This window comes from Yamadazyma tenuis, chromosome 5, assembly GCF_029203305.1.
Source record: "Yamadazyma tenuis chromosome 5, complete sequence".
NCBI classification, from domain to species: Eukaryota; Fungi; Ascomycota; class Pichiomycetes; order Serinales; family Debaryomycetaceae; genus Yamadazyma; species Yamadazyma tenuis.
The window spans coordinates 70,785-89,909 of record NC_089465.1 but is presented as its reverse complement, the minus strand read 5'-3'; the positions used below and the strand labels follow the sequence as shown (position 1 = coordinate 89,909).

Here is a 19,125-nt window from a genome sequence, read left to right as displayed (position 1 = left end):
GATACTTAGATACACACATAATTCATATCTTTTCAGTTACACCTTCAAGTAGAGCAAATATGCGTCTGGAGACTCCAATCCTTGAAGCTTATAGTAGTCCTTAACAAGCAGCTTCTGCTCGAACCCGTGCTTCTCGTACCACTCGAGAGCGTGGGTGTTGGTCACGTGGACATGCACACACACATCATGAATGTATTTCTGCTTGGTCTGGTCGATGACATGATCCAAGAGCTGTTTACCAACCCCCAAGTTTTGGTACGCCGTCAACACCGCGAGCGTCTCGATGTACACAACGTTGGGAACCATCTTGGGTACGAGCTTAGCGCCCACGGCGCTGTCGAAAGTGGCCAAGTCACTGGATAAATTGAGTGGTTTGGCCTTAACACCGCCCACTGGTAACTCGGAAAAGAAGGCAAGCTTGACTATTTGGTCTGAGTTAAGCGCCTCCTTATACCAGGCCTCACTGTATGAGGTGGGAAGGCTGACCTGGTTGATTTTCTTGAACGTTCCCAAGTTGTTGGCAGTCACATCGTCTAACGAAGTGATGGATCTAGCCATGATGGTGGTAATTTTCAGATTTGGCAGCGCGACTCAAAGAATAAATCATAAGATCTTGGTCAGTTCTCCATCTTTATAATTTGCAATTGTAAACTTTATCCACAAAAAACATATATTTATTGGCAGCTGGAAAATGATAACAACCGTGATCATTGTGTTGGTGATCCTCTACTTCTTGAAGGATCTTTTCCTGGACATCAGAAGCGTCAATCCTCTTGACGCGGCCAAACAGGAATCTCCGGTGGTGGAAGGAAAATTCACCCCCAAAACCCTTTGCAAGTACAATGGGTCGGATGATCCCAAGATCTTTATGGCGGTGAAGGGCCGCGTGTTTGACGTGAGTCAGGGTGCCACCTTCTACGGGCCAGGGGGACCATATGAGAACTTTGCTGGGAGAGACGCTTCAAGAGGATTGGCCAAGAACTCATTTGAGCTCGAATTGCTCACGCCTTTGGACCAGCCGCTCGACACTTTGGAGGACTTGACACCAGAGGAACGTGAGAGTTTGGACTCGTGGGAAGAGCACTTTGAAAACAAGTACAAGATCATTGGGACTCTTCACGGTGAGAATGAAAAGTAGGTGAGTCTAGTGGCAGCAGTAGGTGGATACCTAGGGTGACAAGCACCTGGGAAATGTCATTGCTGTAGTCCTAAGTACAAAATTATATATATAACTATACGATCCTATTTCCTGCTTGTGCCCTCTTTACGCGCACAATCCGAACAAAAAAATCCATCCAACATACTAGTGATGAGTTATCGTGGAAGAGGCAGGGGAGGTTTCTACAACAACAACCGTGGAAACTTCAACCAAAACCAGGGACAAGGCCCCAATACAAACAATGTTCCCACATCGCAGAACATCAACCAATTCATCTCCGGCAACTCGATACCAGTGGAAATTCTAGGCTGGAACGGTGCCTCAATGGAAGATTGTGTCAAGTTCATCTCCAGAAAGTGCCGGATCGTGGTACTGAACGCCTCCATCGACCCTCAGTCGGGAGCTATGAAAGGGTACGTCAAGTCGCAGAAGGATGCCGACGACTTGTGTAACTGGTCGGGTGTCAAATTTGCTGGCCAGTCTTTGAAGATCACCAAGGCCATAGGTGCTGGCGCCACCACCACCGCCGTGGGCTCTTCCACCATTGAGACTATCACCGCCTTCTTGAAGTCTCGATACCTGCCAGAAATGAAGTTGTTGAACTTGACAGCGGTGCAAGCAGACCCAACGTTGCAGTCAAAAGGGTTTTTTGCGACCATATCCACCACGTCCAAGTTCTTCCCGGCGTTGATGAAGGTGGCTCACGAGCTCAAGATTGAGGTCGATAGTATCGACTTGTCGGGCAACAACTTGACGGATTTGCTGACGATTTCCACGCTTTCAACGACGTTTCCTACTTTGAAAAATTTGTCGCTTCTGAATAATGCCATTTCCAGGTTGAAGGTTTTTGAAACCTGGCGCCACAAGTTGAACTTGTTGCGTGAGTTGATCATCACTGGTAACCCGATCTTGAACCAGGCAAATCCACAGGAAATCAAGGCCGAATTGATGAAGTCGTTCCCACGGTTGATAGTGGTCAACGGAGAAGTATTGCGAAATGAAGCCATGTTGAACTCGATCTTGGCGTTCCCGTACCCCAATCCACAGCAGATGTTCTTTCAGGACGAGGAGATCCAGGGAATGTCGACAAACTTTGTCACCAGCTTTTTTGGACTTTGGGACTCAAATCGCAGAGACTTGATCCAGCTCTATCAGGCCGAGTCCCAATTTTCTCTCCTGGTGGATATGAGCCACCCCCATATGTTGGAAGTGGCCAACGTTGATTTCGGCTACTACCTTCCGTTTTCTCGTAACTTGACCAAAATCAGTGCTTCCAAGTCCAGGATGTCCAAAGTGTGTATTGGCCCAGACCAAATCTTCAAGGCCTTCACCCAACTTCCCAAATCGAAGCACGAACTAGTGACAAAACCAGACATGTTTTCGATGGAGACGTACCGATTCCCCCAGGTCAACGGGATTATTATCAATCTTCACGGTACCTTTGGTGAGACGGCTCCACCGGAGAACTTGGAGGCATTCAATAACGCTGCTCACAGAAACCGGTTTCAGAACAACCGTAACAAAAAACCTCCTTTGAGCAACAAAAGTTTTGATCGGTCGTTCGTGGTAATCCCTGGACCCAACGGAAGTATGATTCTCGCCAGCGACTCGCTAGTCATCAGAAGCCCCAGTGGGTGTGACTCATGGAGCAAACAATCAAAGTTACCAACACCTCCTCCAGCGCAGCCTCAGCAGCAGCAGCAGAAACTCCCACAAACTCCTCCACCAAATGGGCCCTCGGCCCTCCCTATGGTGACCCAACTACCACCAGATGTTAAGGCCATGTTAAATGCGGCCCAACAGGAAATCCTCATCAAGGTGTCGTTGGAAACCAATTTAAATCTTCAGTATGGACTCATGTTGTGCCAGCAGAGTAACTGGGATTATCAACAGTGTATTATAAACTTTAAAAACTCGGTGGGCTCTCTTCCGCGTGATGCATATGCGTCCTAAAATCATCACTTTGTATATACGTAGTCAATACATATCCTAGAGGCTGGTTCCATTGAGAACCACCCAGTATCATTGTTAATTATGTTGCAGCCAATTCGCGAAAAAAAACTAGTTGTTTAGCTGTTGTCTGACCATGGGATTCAACATAGCGATGGTCACCGACTTCTTCTACCCCCAGGCGGGTGGAGTCGAGTTCCATGTATACCACCTTTCACAAAAACTCATCGAGCTTGGCCATTCGGTCGTCATCATCACCCACGACTATGGAAATAGAAATGGAGTCCGGGTGTTAACCAATGGCCTCAAAGTATATTACATACCTTCCCTTGTATTTTACCGGAGTGCAACGTTTCCCACAGTGTTTTTGGGGTTTCCAATCATACGCAACATCTTCATACGAGAGCTGATTGAAATTGTCCACGGTCATGGCTCAATGTCTTCTTTGGGGCTGGAAGCCATTTTTCACGCAAGGACCATGGGATTGAAAACCGTCTTCACCGACCACTCTTTGTACGGGTTTGCTGATTTGTGGTCGATTTTGGGTAACAAGCTCTTGAAGTTCACCCTCAGTGACATCGGCCACGTGATATGTGTGTCTCATACCTGTAAAGAGAATACGGTTCTCCGAGCGTCGTTGAACCCATTGTGTGTTTCTGTGATCCCCAACGCCGTGCTTGCGGAAGACTTCACGCCACAAACCCACAAATGTGTTGATGATGGCACTATCACCATAGTGGTGATTTCTCGGTTATTCCCCAATAAGGGAGCTGATCTACTCACTGCCATAATTCCTCGAATCTGCGACGCCAACAAAAACGTCCAGTTTCTAATAGCTGGAGACGGCCCCAAGTTCTTGGACTTGGAGCAGATGCGAGAGAAGTACTTTCTCCAGGAACGGGTTAGGTTGATAGGGGCAGTTAAACACGAAGAAGTTAGGGATATCATGGTCCAGGGCCAAATCTACTTGCATCCTTCACTAACAGAAGCGTTTGGTACCGTGATAGTGGAGGCTGCATCGTGTGGGTTGTTTGTGGTTACCACAAAGGTCGGTGGAATTCCAGAAGTTCTTCCCAACCATATGATGCATTTTGCTGAGCCCGACGAGGATTCTTTAGTGCTGGTCACTTTGAATGCCATCAACCAGTTTAGATCTGGTAACATTGATACCTCAGGATTTCACCGAGAAGTGTCTCAGATGTACAGCTGGGAAGACGTGGCTAAGAGGACGGAAAATGTATACAACTCGTTGGATTTATTGAAACTCAACCAGCCGTTGATAAAGAGATTTCAAAAGTACTACTGTTGTGGAGCGGTGGCCGGGAAGTTGTTTGTGTTGATGGTAGCTATTGACATATTATTGTACACGTTGTTGGAGTATTTTCGTCCGAGAGATCAAATCGATAAGGCTACCAAGTGGCCAAAACACAAAAGAGCCTCTGGAATTAGGTCTTAGTTGACGATATTTAATCTTTTCCAATCTTTAATACACGATTTCTGTCCTTTTCGTATTGGTAAAATTGTTCACTGATACTGGCAATGATGAACTTTGGGTTCTTCTTCTTTGGTCTCCATTCTCCTGGTGCCTGAAATCGAAGTACCTCCAACGAGTTTGCTATCTTTTGGAGTCGAGGTGCGACCGTGTGAAGGCCGGGTACTGGGCCATCTTTTGATGTACGTTCAGTCTTGAGCCAACTCAAATCACTCTTACCAGGCCTGCTGATAAGTCCTCGAAGATACGCTATTTCTTGAACAAGATGGAGGTTTTCCACAAAAGATCTTTCGGAATCCATGCTGTTGAACCGACCGTGAATGTAGTCTATATTGAAGTACTTTCCCGAGCTTATAAGTGACTCTAACTCCACTTCTAGGAGTTTATTCTTTTGTTCAAGCTCAGAGAAGCTTACTAGAAGTGTATCATACTGTCCTTTCAATGAGTTGAACTTGTGTTGAAGACCATCTAACTTCTTCTTGTTACCAACACTTAAGTTGGACATATTTGCCTCCAATAATTGGACTGTCAACTCTAAATCATTAATCTTGGTTTCTTTGTCTTGGAGGTCATCTCGCAAGGCTTTACTGGGTTCATTTGCAACTACTTTTGTCTCTTCAATCTGTTTGAATTCCCGTTCAAGCTCCAATTTATAACTGTTGAACCTATGAAGGGCCCCCTCCAACAACAAAACGTATTCCAGCAGGTTCAACGATTCCTCAAGGTCAACTTCATAGCTTCCGAAATACTCGTTCAAGAGAAATACCAATGGGTTGTTCAACTTGATACTGAACCTATCGTCAACATCCACATCAAAGGTTCTGTTTGTCTTAGTCAAGAGGGACTCCACTAACACTTTTATCTCAGAAACGAGATGGTTATCGGTTTTATCAATCATGGAAAAATAAGCTTTCATGACAGCACACTCAAAGCTAATGAAGTTGACACAGAACTTGTTGTGCACAACGTTTTTGTCGTTGCTGGTGAAGATGTTGTTGATGACCCTCTGAATATCAACAAGAGAAAACAGAACGAGAGTCAGTTGCTCCACACTTAAAAGAAGCAGCTCAACCAACGTCTGAATCCCACCAATGGACTCTGAACAAACAACAGCATCTTCTCCTACCAGATAAAGGTATTGCAAATAGGCCAGCACTTGGGTTAACTTGAACTTCAAGGTGGGCGTATCAGTCATCTTAAGCTGTTCTTGACATGCTGATTGGAGTGGAACTAAAGCAGTCAACTGCAATTTGAACTTGATGCTGTCGTCCACCTCTAACAATTTGTAAAGATCAAGCTTCCGGTTGCAAATTTGCAACACCACAGCAGCAAATTCAAGTTCCCGGGTTTTACCAGCCAATTCAAGTCTCATGTTCTGTAAATGAGCTTGCATCTCTCTGTCCACCACATAATCTCCCAGCATGTTCTGCATGTTCGTGATCTTCATGTTGAGTTCTCGAATCGCAGTTTCCAACTGTTGTGTTTTCTTTGATTTGTCTGCCAGCTCCTTCTGTAGCGCACCAACTTTGGTTCGAAGGTCGATCTCGATCTCCGACTGGTATTGCTCCAAGCTTTTGTCGATTTCTTGCAATGCCATCAACTCATCAAATTGGGCTTTTAACTCCTTGAGCTGAACATTGAGCATGTCGTTTTCAGTCGCCAACCGGTTCACAATAGAGTCCAGCTCCTGTAAAGATTCCAACTGGCTCTTAAGTTCGAATATAGTTTCTTCGGCATCGCCTAGCTTCTGTGTGAGCTCCTGGTAGACCTCAGGCTCCAATCTGCTATCGAGCTGCAACTTAAGTGACTCTATCTGACTCGTCAAGTCCAATTTTTGGGTCTCTGCAACACCCTTGAAGGTGGCAAGCGCCAACTCGAGTCGTTTGTTCTTCTGGGCCAACGAAACCACGTCGTTGTCACTAGTTGAAATCATGATCTCATCTTCAAGCTGCTTATTCAACTCCAACTCTTCCTGAATGGTGGCCAATTCCTTCACGATACTGTCGTACCTGGCCTGGAGCGCCGTTAAGTCAGCCTGGAGCCGTGTGTTCTCCACTTCAAAGAAGTCCCTATCGACATTTGTCTGTTCCAACTGCGACTGCAACACCTCAACCTGAGACTTATATTCTTTAATGTCACGAACAGCCTCCTGAAGCTTCACTTGCAACTTGTCTATCACGAGATGTTCTTTGAGCGGTTGATCGTGCACAGCAGCATCATCAACATCCCTTTTGTGGACGATGGTGGGAGATGCAAAAAGCCCGTAGTTTCCTGGGGCTGTGCACTTGAAGTACTTGACCCCGTTAATAGACCCATTGTTTTTGCCCACCGGGTGGTACAACTCGACCCCCACCCACACACCGGGGGCGAACTGTGTTCGGCCTACGAACCGTACCTCACCTTCGTGGCCCTTAACGGTGACGGGTGTGCCAATCGGTAGTGAGTCCATCTACTTCACGAGCGCGACTAACGACGCGCGCATTTTTCTCAAACAACATAAACTCCAATTCAATATGTCATCAGCAGCACAGGCTGGACAGAAGCGCCTAAGCAACTTGAAGACCGAATTGTTGAACGAGCAGAAGCAGGAAATCAGAGAGGCGTTTTCGCTTTTCGATATGAATAACGACGGGTGCTTGGATTACCACGAATTGAAGGTGGCTTTCCGAGCCCTTGGTTTCGATCTCTCCAAACGCCAGGTGTTGGACATCATACACGAGTATGATACCGACGACCGCAACTTGATCACATACGAAAACTTCTTCCAGGCGGTAGGAGAGATGATAGTCAACAGAGACCCATTGGAGGAGATTCGAAGAGCGTTCCGGCTTTTTGACGACGACGGCACCGGCAAAATCACCCTCAGGAACTTGAGACGAGTGGCCAAGGAGTTGGGGGAGAATTTGACCGACGACGAGTTGCGGGCGATGATAGACGAGTTTGACCTTGATGAGGACGGAGAAAGTACGTATAATTTTTCAAGTGACAAGCAATATTGGACCTATCAAGTGGCAGCCAATATTGGACCCAGTCCTTCGACAGCTACTAACAAATCTAGTAAACGAACAGGAGTTCATCAACATATGTACGGAATAGGTGTATTAGTAGAATAATAAATCAGCTTGTAAGCAGTTTTTCTCACTCTCACTCTCACTCGCACATCAAAAATTTTTCACCACCCGTACTCCACCACCTAATGTCTGCCAACGGAATAAAAAGGCGGCTCCAGAAGGACTTCTCCCGGCTCAACAAGGCCTTGAGAGCTCAGGAAACAAAGAGCAACAACCGTATGGTGCTTCCCTACTTTGAACAGGACTACGACTTGGTTCCCAAGCACGAGCAGAAATTGGACTTCACCCAAGTGGGTTTGGCAGAGGGCGATTTGGTATACATCACCAAGGGTGAACACAAGGGCAAGATCTCCACACTCTTCCGGTACACCCCTGAGTTTGACACCGTGTACTTATCGGACGTCAGTGAGAAGAAGGTGGTTCCTCCTACTCAATGGTTTGAGCAGCAAGAAAGCCATTTGATAGACTATCCACAACAAATCCCCCGTGATCACGTCAGGTTGGCGGCCAAGGATATCGACAGTGCCGGCAAGACATACTACATTGTGGCAGATGCGGTGGTTTACAAAGACAAGTATTACGACGACAGGTACAAACAGTGGCTTCCCAAGCGCTTTGTCAAGCACCACGAAAGCATCGAGGTTCCATGGCCAGGTCCCCCAACAGACCCCAAGGACGGTGAATTATCTACCGATGAGCAAGTGGCATTGGAAAAGACGTATGAGGTGCAAAGTATTGCTATCCCCCCGGTTCCTATAGGTGCTTTGGACCAACTCAGAAACCCTCACTCCAAGTTCAAGTCCAAGATCTTGACCGAATTGGATGCCAGAAGATTGACGGCGCCCGAAATGCCCTTGAGCAAGGAGCAGAAGATCTACTTAGCCAAGAAGGCCCAACAACCACCTACTTCAGTGAAGGATTTGACGGAGGAAATGAAACAGTTGATTGGAGAAAAGATGGCGCAACACTTGAACCAGATTGAAAACCCATACATGAAGATACATTTGGATGCGTTATCGAAGAACACCACACCGGAGTTCGAGAAGACCATGAAGTTGATACGGGAGACACAGGAGTTGAACAAGGCGGAGGAGCAGAAGTAGAAGGAGAAGTAGCTTGTAAATATATACTGATACGGATAGTGCGAGGTGGGACTGTAATTATTAAGTTTACTCCTATAAAAAAACGTTGGTGTGGAGGGTTCATCATAACTTTTCGTAGTCAATCTTGCCTTCAAGCTTCTTGACGTCAGCAACCTTTCTGACCGCTTTCATCAAGTCATTTTGAACAATGTAATCTCTTTCATCTCTTATAGCAAAGAACCCAGCTTCGGTAACAACATTTCTAATATCAGCTCCATTAAACCCATCACTCATTCTGACGGCTGCTTCGAAATCAAATTCTCCGTGCTTAGCAATATTAGCCGTATGAATTTTGAAGATTTCCAATCTCCCGGCTTCATTGGGCAAGCCTATTTCGATTTTCCGATCCAATCTCCCCGGTCTTAATAATGCAGGGTCCAATGTATCGGGTCTGTTGGTGGCCATGATCACTTTTGTTTGTCCCAAAGTATCAAACCCATCCATCTGATTCAAAAGTTCCATTAAGGTTCTCTGGATCTCTCTATCAGCAGAAGTACCTTCACTGAATCTCCGACCCCCAATAGCATCGATTTCATCCATGAATATAATGCAGGGCGAGTGTTCTCTGGCATACGAAAACATTTCTCTGATCAATCGAGCCGACTCTCCGATATACTTGTCGACTATAGCACTGGCAGGTGAGAAAATAAAGTTGGCTCCAATGGTAGCAGCCACTGCCTTGGCCAAAAGCGTCTTCCCGGTACCGGGAGGCCCATACAACAACACACCCTTAGGAGGCTTGATACCCACTCTAGTGAACAACTCGGGGTTTTTCAACGGCAACTCAATCACTTCTCTCAACTCCCTCACCTGATCCGTCAACCCACCAATTCCGTTGAAGGAGATTTCACCCGGTTCAAAAGTTGTCATGTTGTACACCAAAGGATCAACTTCCCGGGGCAAGATCCTCATGATTGTCAAGGTGGTCATGTCTAACGACACCCGGATTCCATTCTTTAGGTTCTCCTTCTTGATGGTGTTTCTGCATCCAACAATATATCTAGGACCCGAGGATGCCTTGACAATGAACCGCTCATCGTCCAACTGCTTCAACACTTCTCCAACTATCTGACCCACCGACTGTAACGCCTTGATGTCGTTTTCGGTTTTGTCGTAGTCTCTGTCGAGATCTCGTATGCTTAGTCTCAAGTCCTTCAATCTGGCGTCCCAGTTTCTGTGCTCGGTCAACTTATCTTTGAACTTGCCCAAGGCCTTTTCTCTTTCCGGATCTTTAGACTCCTGGGGTTCGTTGGCAACAGGAACATCTTCATTCAATGCCTGAAGCAATGGATCGTTTTCTTCACTCATATTGTGGTTAAAGTGGCAAACAACTTCAAGTACCGCGAACTTAAGCACCAAAGTGCGCGCGCGCACCTGCACGACTCGCTTGAGAAAAACTTTTGTCACCACTCCACTGGTGTCACAATGGAGTTTCATGCGTTTATCTTGTGTGGACCCGGCAAAGGGTTGTCGCCGTTCTCACAGCAGCGGAGCTCGGGCCAACCCAAAGCTCTCTTGCCAGTTGCAAACCGTCCCATGATTGAGGGTGTCTTGGACTGGTGTGAGATGGCCTTTTTCCCCAAAGTTACATTGATTGTGAATGACGACTCAGAACACCAAATCCTGTTGGAATTGGACGAATATAAGAGGAAATTGGCGGCTGCCAATAAGGCTAAGCAGACCGCCGACGAGTCATCCCCGTACACCACCGACTTTTCGATTCTTAACCTTGAAACTGACTTCAGCGGATATGTCTTATACCATTTATACAAACTGGGAATACATCCGTACCACAACTTCGTGGTGTTGCCGTGTGACTTTGTGACGAACTTACCACCCCAGGTGTTCATCGAGGCATACCGGAACAAGAGCGACAAGGACGTGGGGTTGTTGGTACATTATAGAAACACCTTGGACATAGAGGACAAAAAGACCAAGATCTTCCCCACCAACTACACGTTCTACGGCGAGCTGAAGGACGACGATCTGACCAAGCTCTTGGACATATACTCGGCCGAGGACGTCGAGTTTCACAAGACGTTGAAGATCAGAACCCAGATGACTTGGCGGTACCCCAATACCATAATCAGCAAGAAGCTTTTAAATAGTGGGATTTTTTTTGGGTCAGGTGACATCTTCACTATCTTCGCCGCCAACCCCAACCGATACACAGAGGCGTACTTTTTGTGCCGGCCTCTCACCAAGATCATCAGAGACTTGGCCAGAAGATCCTGGAGACATTCGAAACTTCAGGAAACCATTGCATTTTTGATCATTCCGGACATCGCGACGTTCTATCGTATCAACAATACGCCGGTGTTGATGGAGGCCAACCGAAGCGTTCTACAACAGCAGGCAATCCAGAAATCCCAACTGGGAGTTCTACCAGCTGCTCGAGAGAAGAACGCTGCCAACGTTGGAATCGACTCTCTTATTGGTGACAACTCCGTGTTGGGAGAAAGAACCAACGTCAAGATGACCGTCATCGGCAAGAACTGTAAGATTGGCAAGCGAGTGAGGTTAACCGGAAGCTTGGTTATGGATAACGTGGTTATCGATGATGATGTGCTGTTGGAGAATTGTATAGTAGGATCTGACGTGATCATTCACTCCAAGCTGAAGTTGACCAACTGTAACGTTGAGGCCATGCATGAGGTTGTCAATGGGAGCCACTTCAAGGGAGAGACCTTGTTGAGTCTTTCGTTGGAAGGAATTGTTGAAAATGGAATGGAAACAGCCACTTCAGAGGAAGACTCGTCAGGCTCTGACGATGAATCGGACGACTACGATGATGATGTGGAGTATGACGACAATGCTGACGGATTGTTTGACTACTAGGGGTGTAGACTATTAGAAATATATTAATGCTAAATATAGGCTCGTTCTCAGATGGGAACAAATGTAATGGTCGTTACAGTCGTGAATGGGGTATCACTAGTGGGAACCTCTGGTTGATGCCTTCAAGGCACTGAGCTCGGCAAGGACCTTCTGGCTACGTCTTCTTGTCCCTCTTCCGTCTCTGCTCTCCCTTGTCATGACTCTTCCTCTTTCTTGCCTCAGCATCTTCCTCCTTCACCTCTTCTGCTCTCTTCCTGTTGACCTCCTTCTCTTTCTTAAGCTGTTTCCAGTTACTTCGCTGTCTCGGAGAGTGTATTACTGACAATGGAGCATAACTGGGCCTAAACTGGTATGGGGCCACAAGGTCAGGGGACATGGAAAACACATGATCCTTGGGGATTTCAGGGGGCAGTACGGCAGTAACAGAGGCTGCGACCTCGGGCTCGGGCTCATCGTCGTCCGACTGTCTGCATTTGTGGATGTTGGCGATTTCAGCCTTTTTCATGAGTGCCCAGTTCTCGATATCACCATGGTCACTAAGAACGGTGAGAACGTCGTTCAAACACGAAAGGTACCCGTTGTAGTGGTTTAAGCTGTTGGAAGTCTTACTGAGCCGATACAAGGATGCCACCGACTTTGCGGCCTTGGCAAACTCGGTGTTTTGTGAGGTGGATGAGGTGGTTGGGGGTGTTGTAGCATCTTTTAGTTTTGTGTTGTACAACGAGGTGATCAGATTGGCGGCGTTTTTGAACTCGATAGCGAGCTCAGTGTTTATGCCGTCCACAGACTCCTGGTCTACGGGCCGTGTGGCAGGAAGGTTGGAAAGTAGATTCGATAGATCCATCCCTGTGAGTTTTAGTTTTATGATTTTCTTTGATGGTTTTCGCGAAGTGTCACAAATAATACCTGTTCCAACACAATTGCTAGCATGGTCAAGTCAACTTTAATATATAGATACGACGGTATGTGACCCTACAAATGCCTGGAGCAGCAAGAATAATAGTTGATCTTTTACTAACACCTTTCAGCACTCCCATTGTGTGGTTCTGTGGATGACAACAATGACCCAGCCCTAACCGAGCAGAAGAAGAAGTGTAAAATTGTGATCAGTCGGATCACCCCCAACTCGGAGCCACAAGCCACCATAGAGTCGGGTGCCTTCAGCATCCACTACTTGATTGCCAACTCCATCATATACATGTGCATTTGTGAAAAGAGCTATCCCAGAAAATTGGCTTTTTCCTACTTGACGGAAGTATCAACCGAGTTTGACAACAGTCACGGCAAGAGTGCCTTGAGCCAGACAGCCCGGCCCTACGGGTTCAGCTCGTTTGACAATTTTTTGGGCAAAACAAAAAAGATATATCAAGACCAAAGAGCTCAGTCCAACTTGGATAAGTTGAATTATGAGTTGGCCGACGTCAAGAAGGTGATGACTAAGAACATTGAGGACTTATTGTATAGAGGCGATTCGTTGGACAAGATGAGCGACTTGTCCAATACTTTAAGAAATGACTCGATCAAGTACCGAAAAAAGGCCCAACAGATCAACTTTGAGGCCATGTTGAGACAGTATGCGCCCATTGTGGGCGTGGGGCTCTTTCTTGTGTTTTTGATTTGGTACATGTTTCTCCGGCGATAATATACGTTAGTATTAGAGGCGTTGTAGTAAAAGCTAAATAGGATACAAGTCTGCTACACCAACACCGGTGCGCGTTCGAAATAAATAACCATGTCGCAGTTGCACCCTCCAGACTTGAATCCCCGTCAGTCCACCCAGGCGGTGTCTGGGACCAGCGTGGCGGCCGACACGCTGCTGCCACTACGAAGAGCAGTCGACGATGTCCAGGGCCCCGTCCAATTGGCGTCCGACTCGCATGACCCGTCTGGGTCGGGGTCCGGCCTCATGGCGGTGAATCTGAATATCAGCGGGTCCACCGACTTGGACGGTGATGAGAACCTCCAGCACCTCCTAACGGAACTCATTCACCACGAGGATGTGGCCCCCAAACAATCCAATACGTCGCTAAAGTCTTACCTAGAATTACAGGTGTTTCCTGCTAATGACATGACGGAACACGAGTACTACGAGTGCATGATTAAAATGGACAAGAACCTCGACCCACAAGGGTTCCACCACAAACTCAAGCACTTCTTCATATTCTCTGTGTCGGGTAAGCTCATCTACTCGCTTCACGGCAGCGATGACTTGGTTATCGGCTACGCAGGCCTAATCACCACCATTCTCTCGCTGTTTGAGCTGGTGGTATCGGAGGAGGTGCAATGCATCGACGTGAACGACCAAAAAATCATGTTTCTCAACCGGAGTCCGGTGGTGTTGGTGTCGGTGACCAAAATCAAGTACGAGATGATCTTGAACCAGAATACTAACCAGAATTCTCTTCTCGTCAACCAATTGCACCTGTTATACGAGTACTTGGTGTCGATATTGACCAAGCCGGTGATCATGAGGTTGTTCCACAACCGGATGAACTACGACTTGCGTAAGAGCTTGACTCAGTTGGATTTCCATAACTTAGACCGGTTGGCCATGAAATTGACGTACGGACTAGATGAGGACGACGACTTGAAGCACGGGCTCGACTACTACTTGAGTGCCTTGATGGACAACAGCTCCAAGACAGCCTGCATTACCAACACGACGCGACAGAAGCTCAACTCCATTCTTCTTCTGCTGAGAACAAACGATCTTCCTGACTATTTGTTTGGACTTTTGACCGTGGGGGACCAGGTGGTGAGTGTGATGAAGCCCAAGACCCATGAGTTGGGCAACAAGGACGTGAGAAACCTCATGATGATCATCTCCAATAACCAGCATCTGAATATGCTGGAAGACCTCTGGATTCCTATTTGCATGCCCAACTTCAACAGCAACGGGTTCTTGTACTGCTTGGTGAAGACGTTCGACTTGAGCAAGTACTTGCTTGTGGACGGGAAGTTCCACAGACCGTTGCCAGTGAATGTGGTGCTTCTAAGCACCGATAAGAACAACTTCTTCAAGATGCAAGAGGTCGCAGAAGGGATTATTGACCAGGTGGTCGAATCGGATTCCTACCGCAACAGCTTGCACGATGAGTTGGTGGCACGCGAGCAGCTTGTAACCAAGCCGTCGATGGTTCATTATGTGTACAAAGACAAGTCGAAGGACCAGTTTGTGTCGAGTCCGTTGGACCTCACTGACAAGTTCATGCTCTTCAAGTATGTTTACTACTATACCAACTTGGTCAATAGTAAGACCACAACCATCAAGTCACTAACGAGTGATGGAGTGGATAAGAAGCTCACATACTTGAAGTTTGACAATTATGTGGGATTCATGCTCTCTGACCAGACATACGAATTTTATTGCATTTCCACTGAAGGGAAGTTGACGACGTTGATCAATGATGTGTTGGGGGTGGTGAAATGGTGCAAGCAGCGCCACAAGAGGTTGTTTAATAATAACGTCCGGTACTCGTTGTAACAGGTGTTGATTGACTTCTTTCCGTCCTTAACTCTACTTTATAGCATTATCTATATACATATACTTGACAACCCTCTATTTGAGAATCACCTTTTCCGTACTCTTAAACGCATCCGTCAACTTATCCAAGTACTGTTTGTGCAAGCTCTCAAACTCCTTCACAATCTTCATGTCGGTATCAGACTTCTTGTTGAGCTTCTTGAGCTTATGCTTGTAGTCGGTTCGAACCGCATTCAATGAGCTGGAGTTGTTGTTCTTGAATTTTTCAAACACCGCTTTCAATACTTTGGCATTTTCTTGTTTGGTCTCGGTGGTGATAGGAGGTAAGGGTACCTTCAACACTCCCGTATCCTTGTCAAAGGTCGGGTTCATGTTTAGACCCGACCCCAATATGCTATTGATGATGTTCTGAACATGGTCAGGATTGAACACGGTAATGACGATGTTTCTTCCTTTGATCGATGCCTGAGCAACGGTGTTGAATTTGGAAGTTTGGTGGTCTTCAACCGAAACATCCAAATTGTCAAATAGACTCGGGTTGGTTTTGCCAAGCTTGACCTCGTTAGCCTTTTTGTTGAACTTGTCGATGATCTGGTCAAATTTGGACCTGGCTTCGTCCAAATCGATCAATTCTTCAGCGGTGGCAGATGGTTCGTCTGATTCAGATTTGGTCTTTCTGGAGTCTTTTTTCGACTTCTTTACAGCCTTGGCCCAAGCCACTGGGGTCACATGAAGCTGACGAAGGGAGGGTATGGGTTGTTGGCGGACTACGAGCGGCCTGGTGATGGTGTTGGCGAGGTATTTGGGAAAGCTTCTGAACATGATCAAATTTTTCACTGCGAATTGCAGCCAACGAAAACTAATGTATTTGAGAATGGCTGCGACAAGTAGGGTAGGCACAGAGAATTAGGTGGTGGCGGGGTCTCAAGGGCATATAAGGAGAGAGCTTTGGTGGGTGTATGGGTCAGAACTTCGGTGGGTATGAGTGTGGCGGTGAGTGTTGGCTGGGGAGGTGGGTGGCGGTAATCCTGGTGGCAGCTAGGGCGAAAAGGCTGGGCGCTCTGGGACGGTCGCGGCAGGCCTGAAATTGGGCCGTAGTGTCGAGACCTCGCACCAGGTGAGGCTGCTATCGCAGCGATAGCAGCGATCGGTTTGCGCACACAGGGGGTGCAAATTGCCTTGCTCATCCCGGCACCAAGAGGAGACGAATCCAATCCCGCAGTTGTGGCTTGATTGGGTAAACCTGTAAATTGTTATCTGATACTCGGGAAACTTGACGTACCATTAGACTCCCATCTTAATAACCTTCCAAATCAGTAGGTCATAATCAGTAGTCATTCATATCCATTCTCCCATCAATAGTTAACCTTTCCTCTCGACACAATCTCACTTCCAACCTCTATTAATCATTCCACCACATTTTTTTTTCTTTCTGGCGATTGGCACACACCACCACCCCGAATCTGCGAATACGGTATTCAGCATATTATTACCATAAATATAAAACACTGCCAACCACTAATCCTACCCCTATGACCTCTAACCACCCATAATAGACCATTTATCAGGAACCTTCCACAAACTCTCTTGAAACAATCGGACATATATCACGTCCGTGGGTCAGTATGGCGGTTTAAAAATATCGATACCCGGCCTGCACACAACTGTTGTGGGAAGCGCAGTGGGTTTTCACCTCTGATAAAGTGACCCAATCTGTGAGAATAAAGTTATCCGAATTTTACCCAATTACTCACCTGTTTACCAGCATCGTTTTACCGGTCCTTTTAACCCCAAGCCCAGGTGTCCCGTAAAGTGAATCGACACATCTGCCGACCTCCACTTCCCACCCTCCTGCCTTTCCCTACGTCCTTCACCTCCACTGGTACTTATTCCTACTTTTGATTACACATCAGTTATCTCACATATCATGTCCAACGTTTTGGAAGACCCCCAGTTGGATTTGAACATATCGTCCAACATCTCCAACGATCACGTGTCGTTGTTGGACCCGGCGCTTGAGTATCTCGATGACAGTACGTATGACGGCGGCCTAGCGGATTACAACGATAATGGTAACTACACCCACTCCAACATCTCCAACACCTCCAATACCTCCAACACCACCCCTGAATTCAGCTCGCCCAACGATGCCCACTACGCCAATTACCACTACAATGCCGCCGCCACCGCTGCCCCCGCCATGAATCATCCCGACAACTACTATGATTATACCCACTTAACCGGCTTCAAGTCACATGTCAAGTCCCAGAGCTTTAGTCTCCCCGATAAGTTGAACTTATTGTCTTTACAGAATATCAGCCAGGATAGCTCCAAGTCGCCGAGTCCCGAATTTATCTACCACGCTAAAGACGACCATGACGATCGGACCATTAACCCCAAGCAGTTGTTCACCATTAAAAACGTCAAACCGGCTGCCATCAGCACTGCCAGTGTGCAAGGCGCTACTGCAGTTGTTCCCGGTACCGGTGCCGGCGTGTCCCGTAAGAACAAGCGAAAGAGTATGGACCACGAAGAAACGCTAACCTTCGACCCTCCCATTGCCGACACCGGCATGCACCCGGACGAACGACGTGAGTATGTGCTCCCTTCGTCGTCGTCGTCGCCCAACTTGTCCACTTTTTTCAGCCAGTATACCCAAAGAAATTTGGACATGGACTTCAAGATGAACAATGAGTGTTTTAATGCCATTAAAATGTGGTTGAACAACAACGACTTGGGTAGTAATGGAAACAATGAGATTGTCATCAACCCCACCGGGATCATCAAGAACACCAGCACCTTGTCCAAGCGACGCAATTCGATTCAGTCGGTCAACGCGTCACCTGCTCCCGTCACTCCTGCAATTGAAAAGAGAAAGAGACGTAAGTCTACCAACTCAAACGCCACTCTAACTGAGTTCAAGGCGTCACTCTTCAGCATGGATGTCCACGAGTTGGATCACGACCTCGAGGTGAGTTTGTCTCCAACAGACCGAAACTCCAGAGAATCAACCTCAAAAAGCTCAAGCCAACAGCCTGGCAGTGCCGGTGTTGGCGTGGGCAGTGGGGACGATGAGACCGGCAAGCCATTCCCTTGTCCCGAGTGTAACAAGCAGTTCAAGCGGTCGGAGCATCTCAAACGGCACATAAGATCAGTACATTCGAATATTCGGCCTTTCCACTGCAAGTACTGTGAAAAACAATTTAGTAGGTCAGACAATTTGGCCCAGCATCTCAAGACCCATTACAAGTTGAATGCCAATGGTACCACATCGATTATTTACGGCAACCCCAATCTTCACAATCGTGGGGGTCGTAGAAAGAACAGTGGTTCGAATGGGGTTTCAGGGATGATGGGGCCAGGGTCTCCTACGCAGCCTAGCAGTACTGGTACTGACTAGGGTTTACGATTTATAGTGTATGGATAAGATTCTGAAAAGTAGAGTAGAGTGCCTAGTATGGGTGCATGGGTCACATCCCCTGGGTGTGAGTGGTGGGTGTATGGGTCACTTGCCTGTTGTGTGCGATGCCCTTTGCACACGGTTGCAAGCAACATCATCTGCAAGCAACCATTTGCAAGCAACCATTTGCAACTAGTCACGACTCATGATACCCCTGTCACTCAAGTAAACCATCTGATACTCATTCTAACACAATTGGACTGGAACGAAACACCCATTTATGATAATGTGTTTCTATTATGTATCCGCTGCAAACAGCAACTTCCCCTATAAAGCGATGCGATAACAATCAAACCACACCAAAAAAATACTTAAAAATACTCCAAAATACCCAGCAAAAAGCTACCACCTTGTAGAACTACTGATTTTTAACTCCGTAGTATCACCACTGGTTCCACCGCCAATCCTACTCCCGTATCGCTACTGTTGGCAGGTGCTGGCTGGAACCCGGGCGCGCCACGACCCGTTCCAGGTTAGGGTGGCTCGCGCGCTCGGGTTGGATGATGAAATTTCAATCCCCCAAATTGCT

At 47.0% G+C, this 19,125-nt stretch overlaps 14 protein-coding genes across 14 annotated transcripts; 9 read left to right on the top strand and 5 right to left on the bottom strand. All coding sequences in view use genetic code 12, as the record gives it.

The window, feature by feature from the left end:
- Positions 1–36: 36 nt before the first annotated feature.
- NAT5 (N-acetyltransferase 5) lies at positions 37–558 on the bottom strand (the record flags this gene model as incomplete). The annotated part of the gene is made up of 1 exon (XM_006686435.1): positions 37–558. The coding sequence occupies one exon, from the start codon at positions 556–558 to the stop codon at positions 37–39; it is 522 nt and encodes a 173-aa protein (XP_006686498.1).
- Positions 559–691: 133 nt separating this feature from the next.
- Positions 692–1,138, top strand: DAP1 (Dihydrodipicolinate synthase; the record flags this gene model as incomplete). Its single annotated transcript, XM_006686436.2, has 1 exon — positions 692–1,138. The coding sequence occupies one exon, from the start codon at positions 692–694 to the stop codon at positions 1,136–1,138; it is 447 nt and encodes a 148-aa protein (XP_006686499.1).
- Positions 1,139–1,309: 171 nt separating this feature from the next.
- On the top strand, positions 1,310–3,112 carry MEX67 (nuclear mRNA export, poly(A)+RNA binding protein; the record flags this gene model as incomplete). The annotated part of the gene is made up of 1 exon (XM_006686437.2): positions 1,310–3,112. One exon carries the CDS (start codon positions 1,310–1,312, stop codon positions 3,110–3,112), a length of 1,803 nt encoding a protein of 600 aa, XP_006686500.1.
- Positions 3,113–3,587: 475 nt separating this feature from the next.
- Positions 3,588–4,565, top strand: SPT14 (Phosphatidylinositol N-acetylglucosaminyltransferase GPI3 subunit; the record flags this gene model as incomplete). Its single annotated transcript, XM_006686438.2, has 1 exon — positions 3,588–4,565. One exon carries the CDS (start codon positions 3,588–3,590, stop codon positions 4,563–4,565), a length of 978 nt encoding a protein of 325 aa, XP_006686501.2.
- Positions 4,566–4,575: 10 nt separating this feature from the next.
- On the bottom strand, positions 4,576–7,050 carry PSN45_003689 (uncharacterized protein; the record flags this gene model as incomplete). The annotated part of the gene is made up of 1 exon (XM_066158139.1): positions 4,576–7,050. The coding sequence occupies one exon, from the start codon at positions 7,048–7,050 to the stop codon at positions 4,576–4,578; it is 2,475 nt and encodes an 824-aa protein (XP_066014236.1).
- Positions 7,051–7,114: 64 nt separating this feature from the next.
- On the top strand, positions 7,115–7,697 carry CDC31 (Calcium-binding component of the spindle pole body (SPB) half-bridge; the record flags this gene model as incomplete). The annotated part of the gene is made up of 2 exons (XM_006686439.2): positions 7,115–7,565; positions 7,660–7,697. 2 exons carry the CDS (start codon positions 7,115–7,117, stop codon positions 7,695–7,697), a joined length of 489 nt encoding a protein of 162 aa, XP_006686502.1.
- Positions 7,698–7,797: 100 nt separating this feature from the next.
- On the top strand, positions 7,798–8,775 carry MRPL40 (39S ribosomal protein L40, mitochondrial; the record flags this gene model as incomplete). The annotated part of the gene is made up of 1 exon (XM_006686440.2): positions 7,798–8,775. One exon carries the CDS (start codon positions 7,798–7,800, stop codon positions 8,773–8,775), a length of 978 nt encoding a protein of 325 aa, XP_006686503.1.
- A 102-nt stretch (positions 8,776–8,877) lies between these two features.
- On the bottom strand, positions 8,878–10,122 carry RPT4 (26S proteasome subunit rpt4; the record flags this gene model as incomplete). The annotated part of the gene is made up of 1 exon (XM_006686673.1): positions 8,878–10,122. One exon carries the CDS (start codon positions 10,120–10,122, stop codon positions 8,878–8,880), a length of 1,245 nt encoding a protein of 414 aa, XP_006686736.1.
- A 117-nt stretch (positions 10,123–10,239) lies between these two features.
- GCD1 (Translation initiation factor eIF-2B subunit gamma) lies at positions 10,240–11,652 on the top strand (the record flags this gene model as incomplete). The annotated part of the gene is made up of 1 exon (XM_006686675.1): positions 10,240–11,652. One exon carries the CDS (start codon positions 10,240–10,242, stop codon positions 11,650–11,652), a length of 1,413 nt encoding a protein of 470 aa, XP_006686738.1.
- A 154-nt stretch (positions 11,653–11,806) lies between these two features.
- On the bottom strand, positions 11,807–12,496 carry PSN45_003684 (uncharacterized protein; the record flags this gene model as incomplete). Its single annotated transcript, XM_006686441.1, has 1 exon — positions 11,807–12,496. The coding sequence occupies one exon, from the start codon at positions 12,494–12,496 to the stop codon at positions 11,807–11,809; it is 690 nt and encodes a 229-aa protein (XP_006686504.1).
- Positions 12,497–12,580: 84 nt separating this feature from the next.
- On the top strand, positions 12,581–13,294 carry SEC22 (SNAP receptor; the record flags this gene model as incomplete). Its single annotated transcript, XM_006686677.1, has 2 exons — positions 12,581–12,614; positions 12,681–13,294. The coding sequence occupies 2 exons, from the start codon at positions 12,581–12,583 to the stop codon at positions 13,292–13,294; spliced, it is 648 nt and encodes a 215-aa protein (XP_006686740.1).
- A 90-nt stretch (positions 13,295–13,384) lies between these two features.
- MON1 (Vacuolar fusion protein mon1) lies at positions 13,385–15,136 on the top strand (the record flags this gene model as incomplete). Its single annotated transcript, XM_006686442.2, has 1 exon — positions 13,385–15,136. One exon carries the CDS (start codon positions 13,385–13,387, stop codon positions 15,134–15,136), a length of 1,752 nt encoding a protein of 583 aa, XP_006686505.2.
- Positions 15,137–15,211: 75 nt separating this feature from the next.
- On the bottom strand, positions 15,212–15,958 carry RRF1 (ribosome-recycling factor; the record flags this gene model as incomplete). Its single annotated transcript, XM_006686443.1, has 1 exon — positions 15,212–15,958. The coding sequence occupies one exon, from the start codon at positions 15,956–15,958 to the stop codon at positions 15,212–15,214; it is 747 nt and encodes a 248-aa protein (XP_006686506.1).
- A 1,105-nt stretch (positions 15,959–17,063) lies between these two features.
- Positions 17,064–18,536, top strand: MSN4 (zf-C2H2 Zinc finger, C2H2 type; the record flags this gene model as incomplete). The annotated part of the gene is made up of 1 exon (XM_006686444.2): positions 17,064–18,536. One exon carries the CDS (start codon positions 17,064–17,066, stop codon positions 18,534–18,536), a length of 1,473 nt encoding a protein of 490 aa, XP_006686507.1.
- Positions 18,537–19,125: the final 589 nt, after the last annotated feature.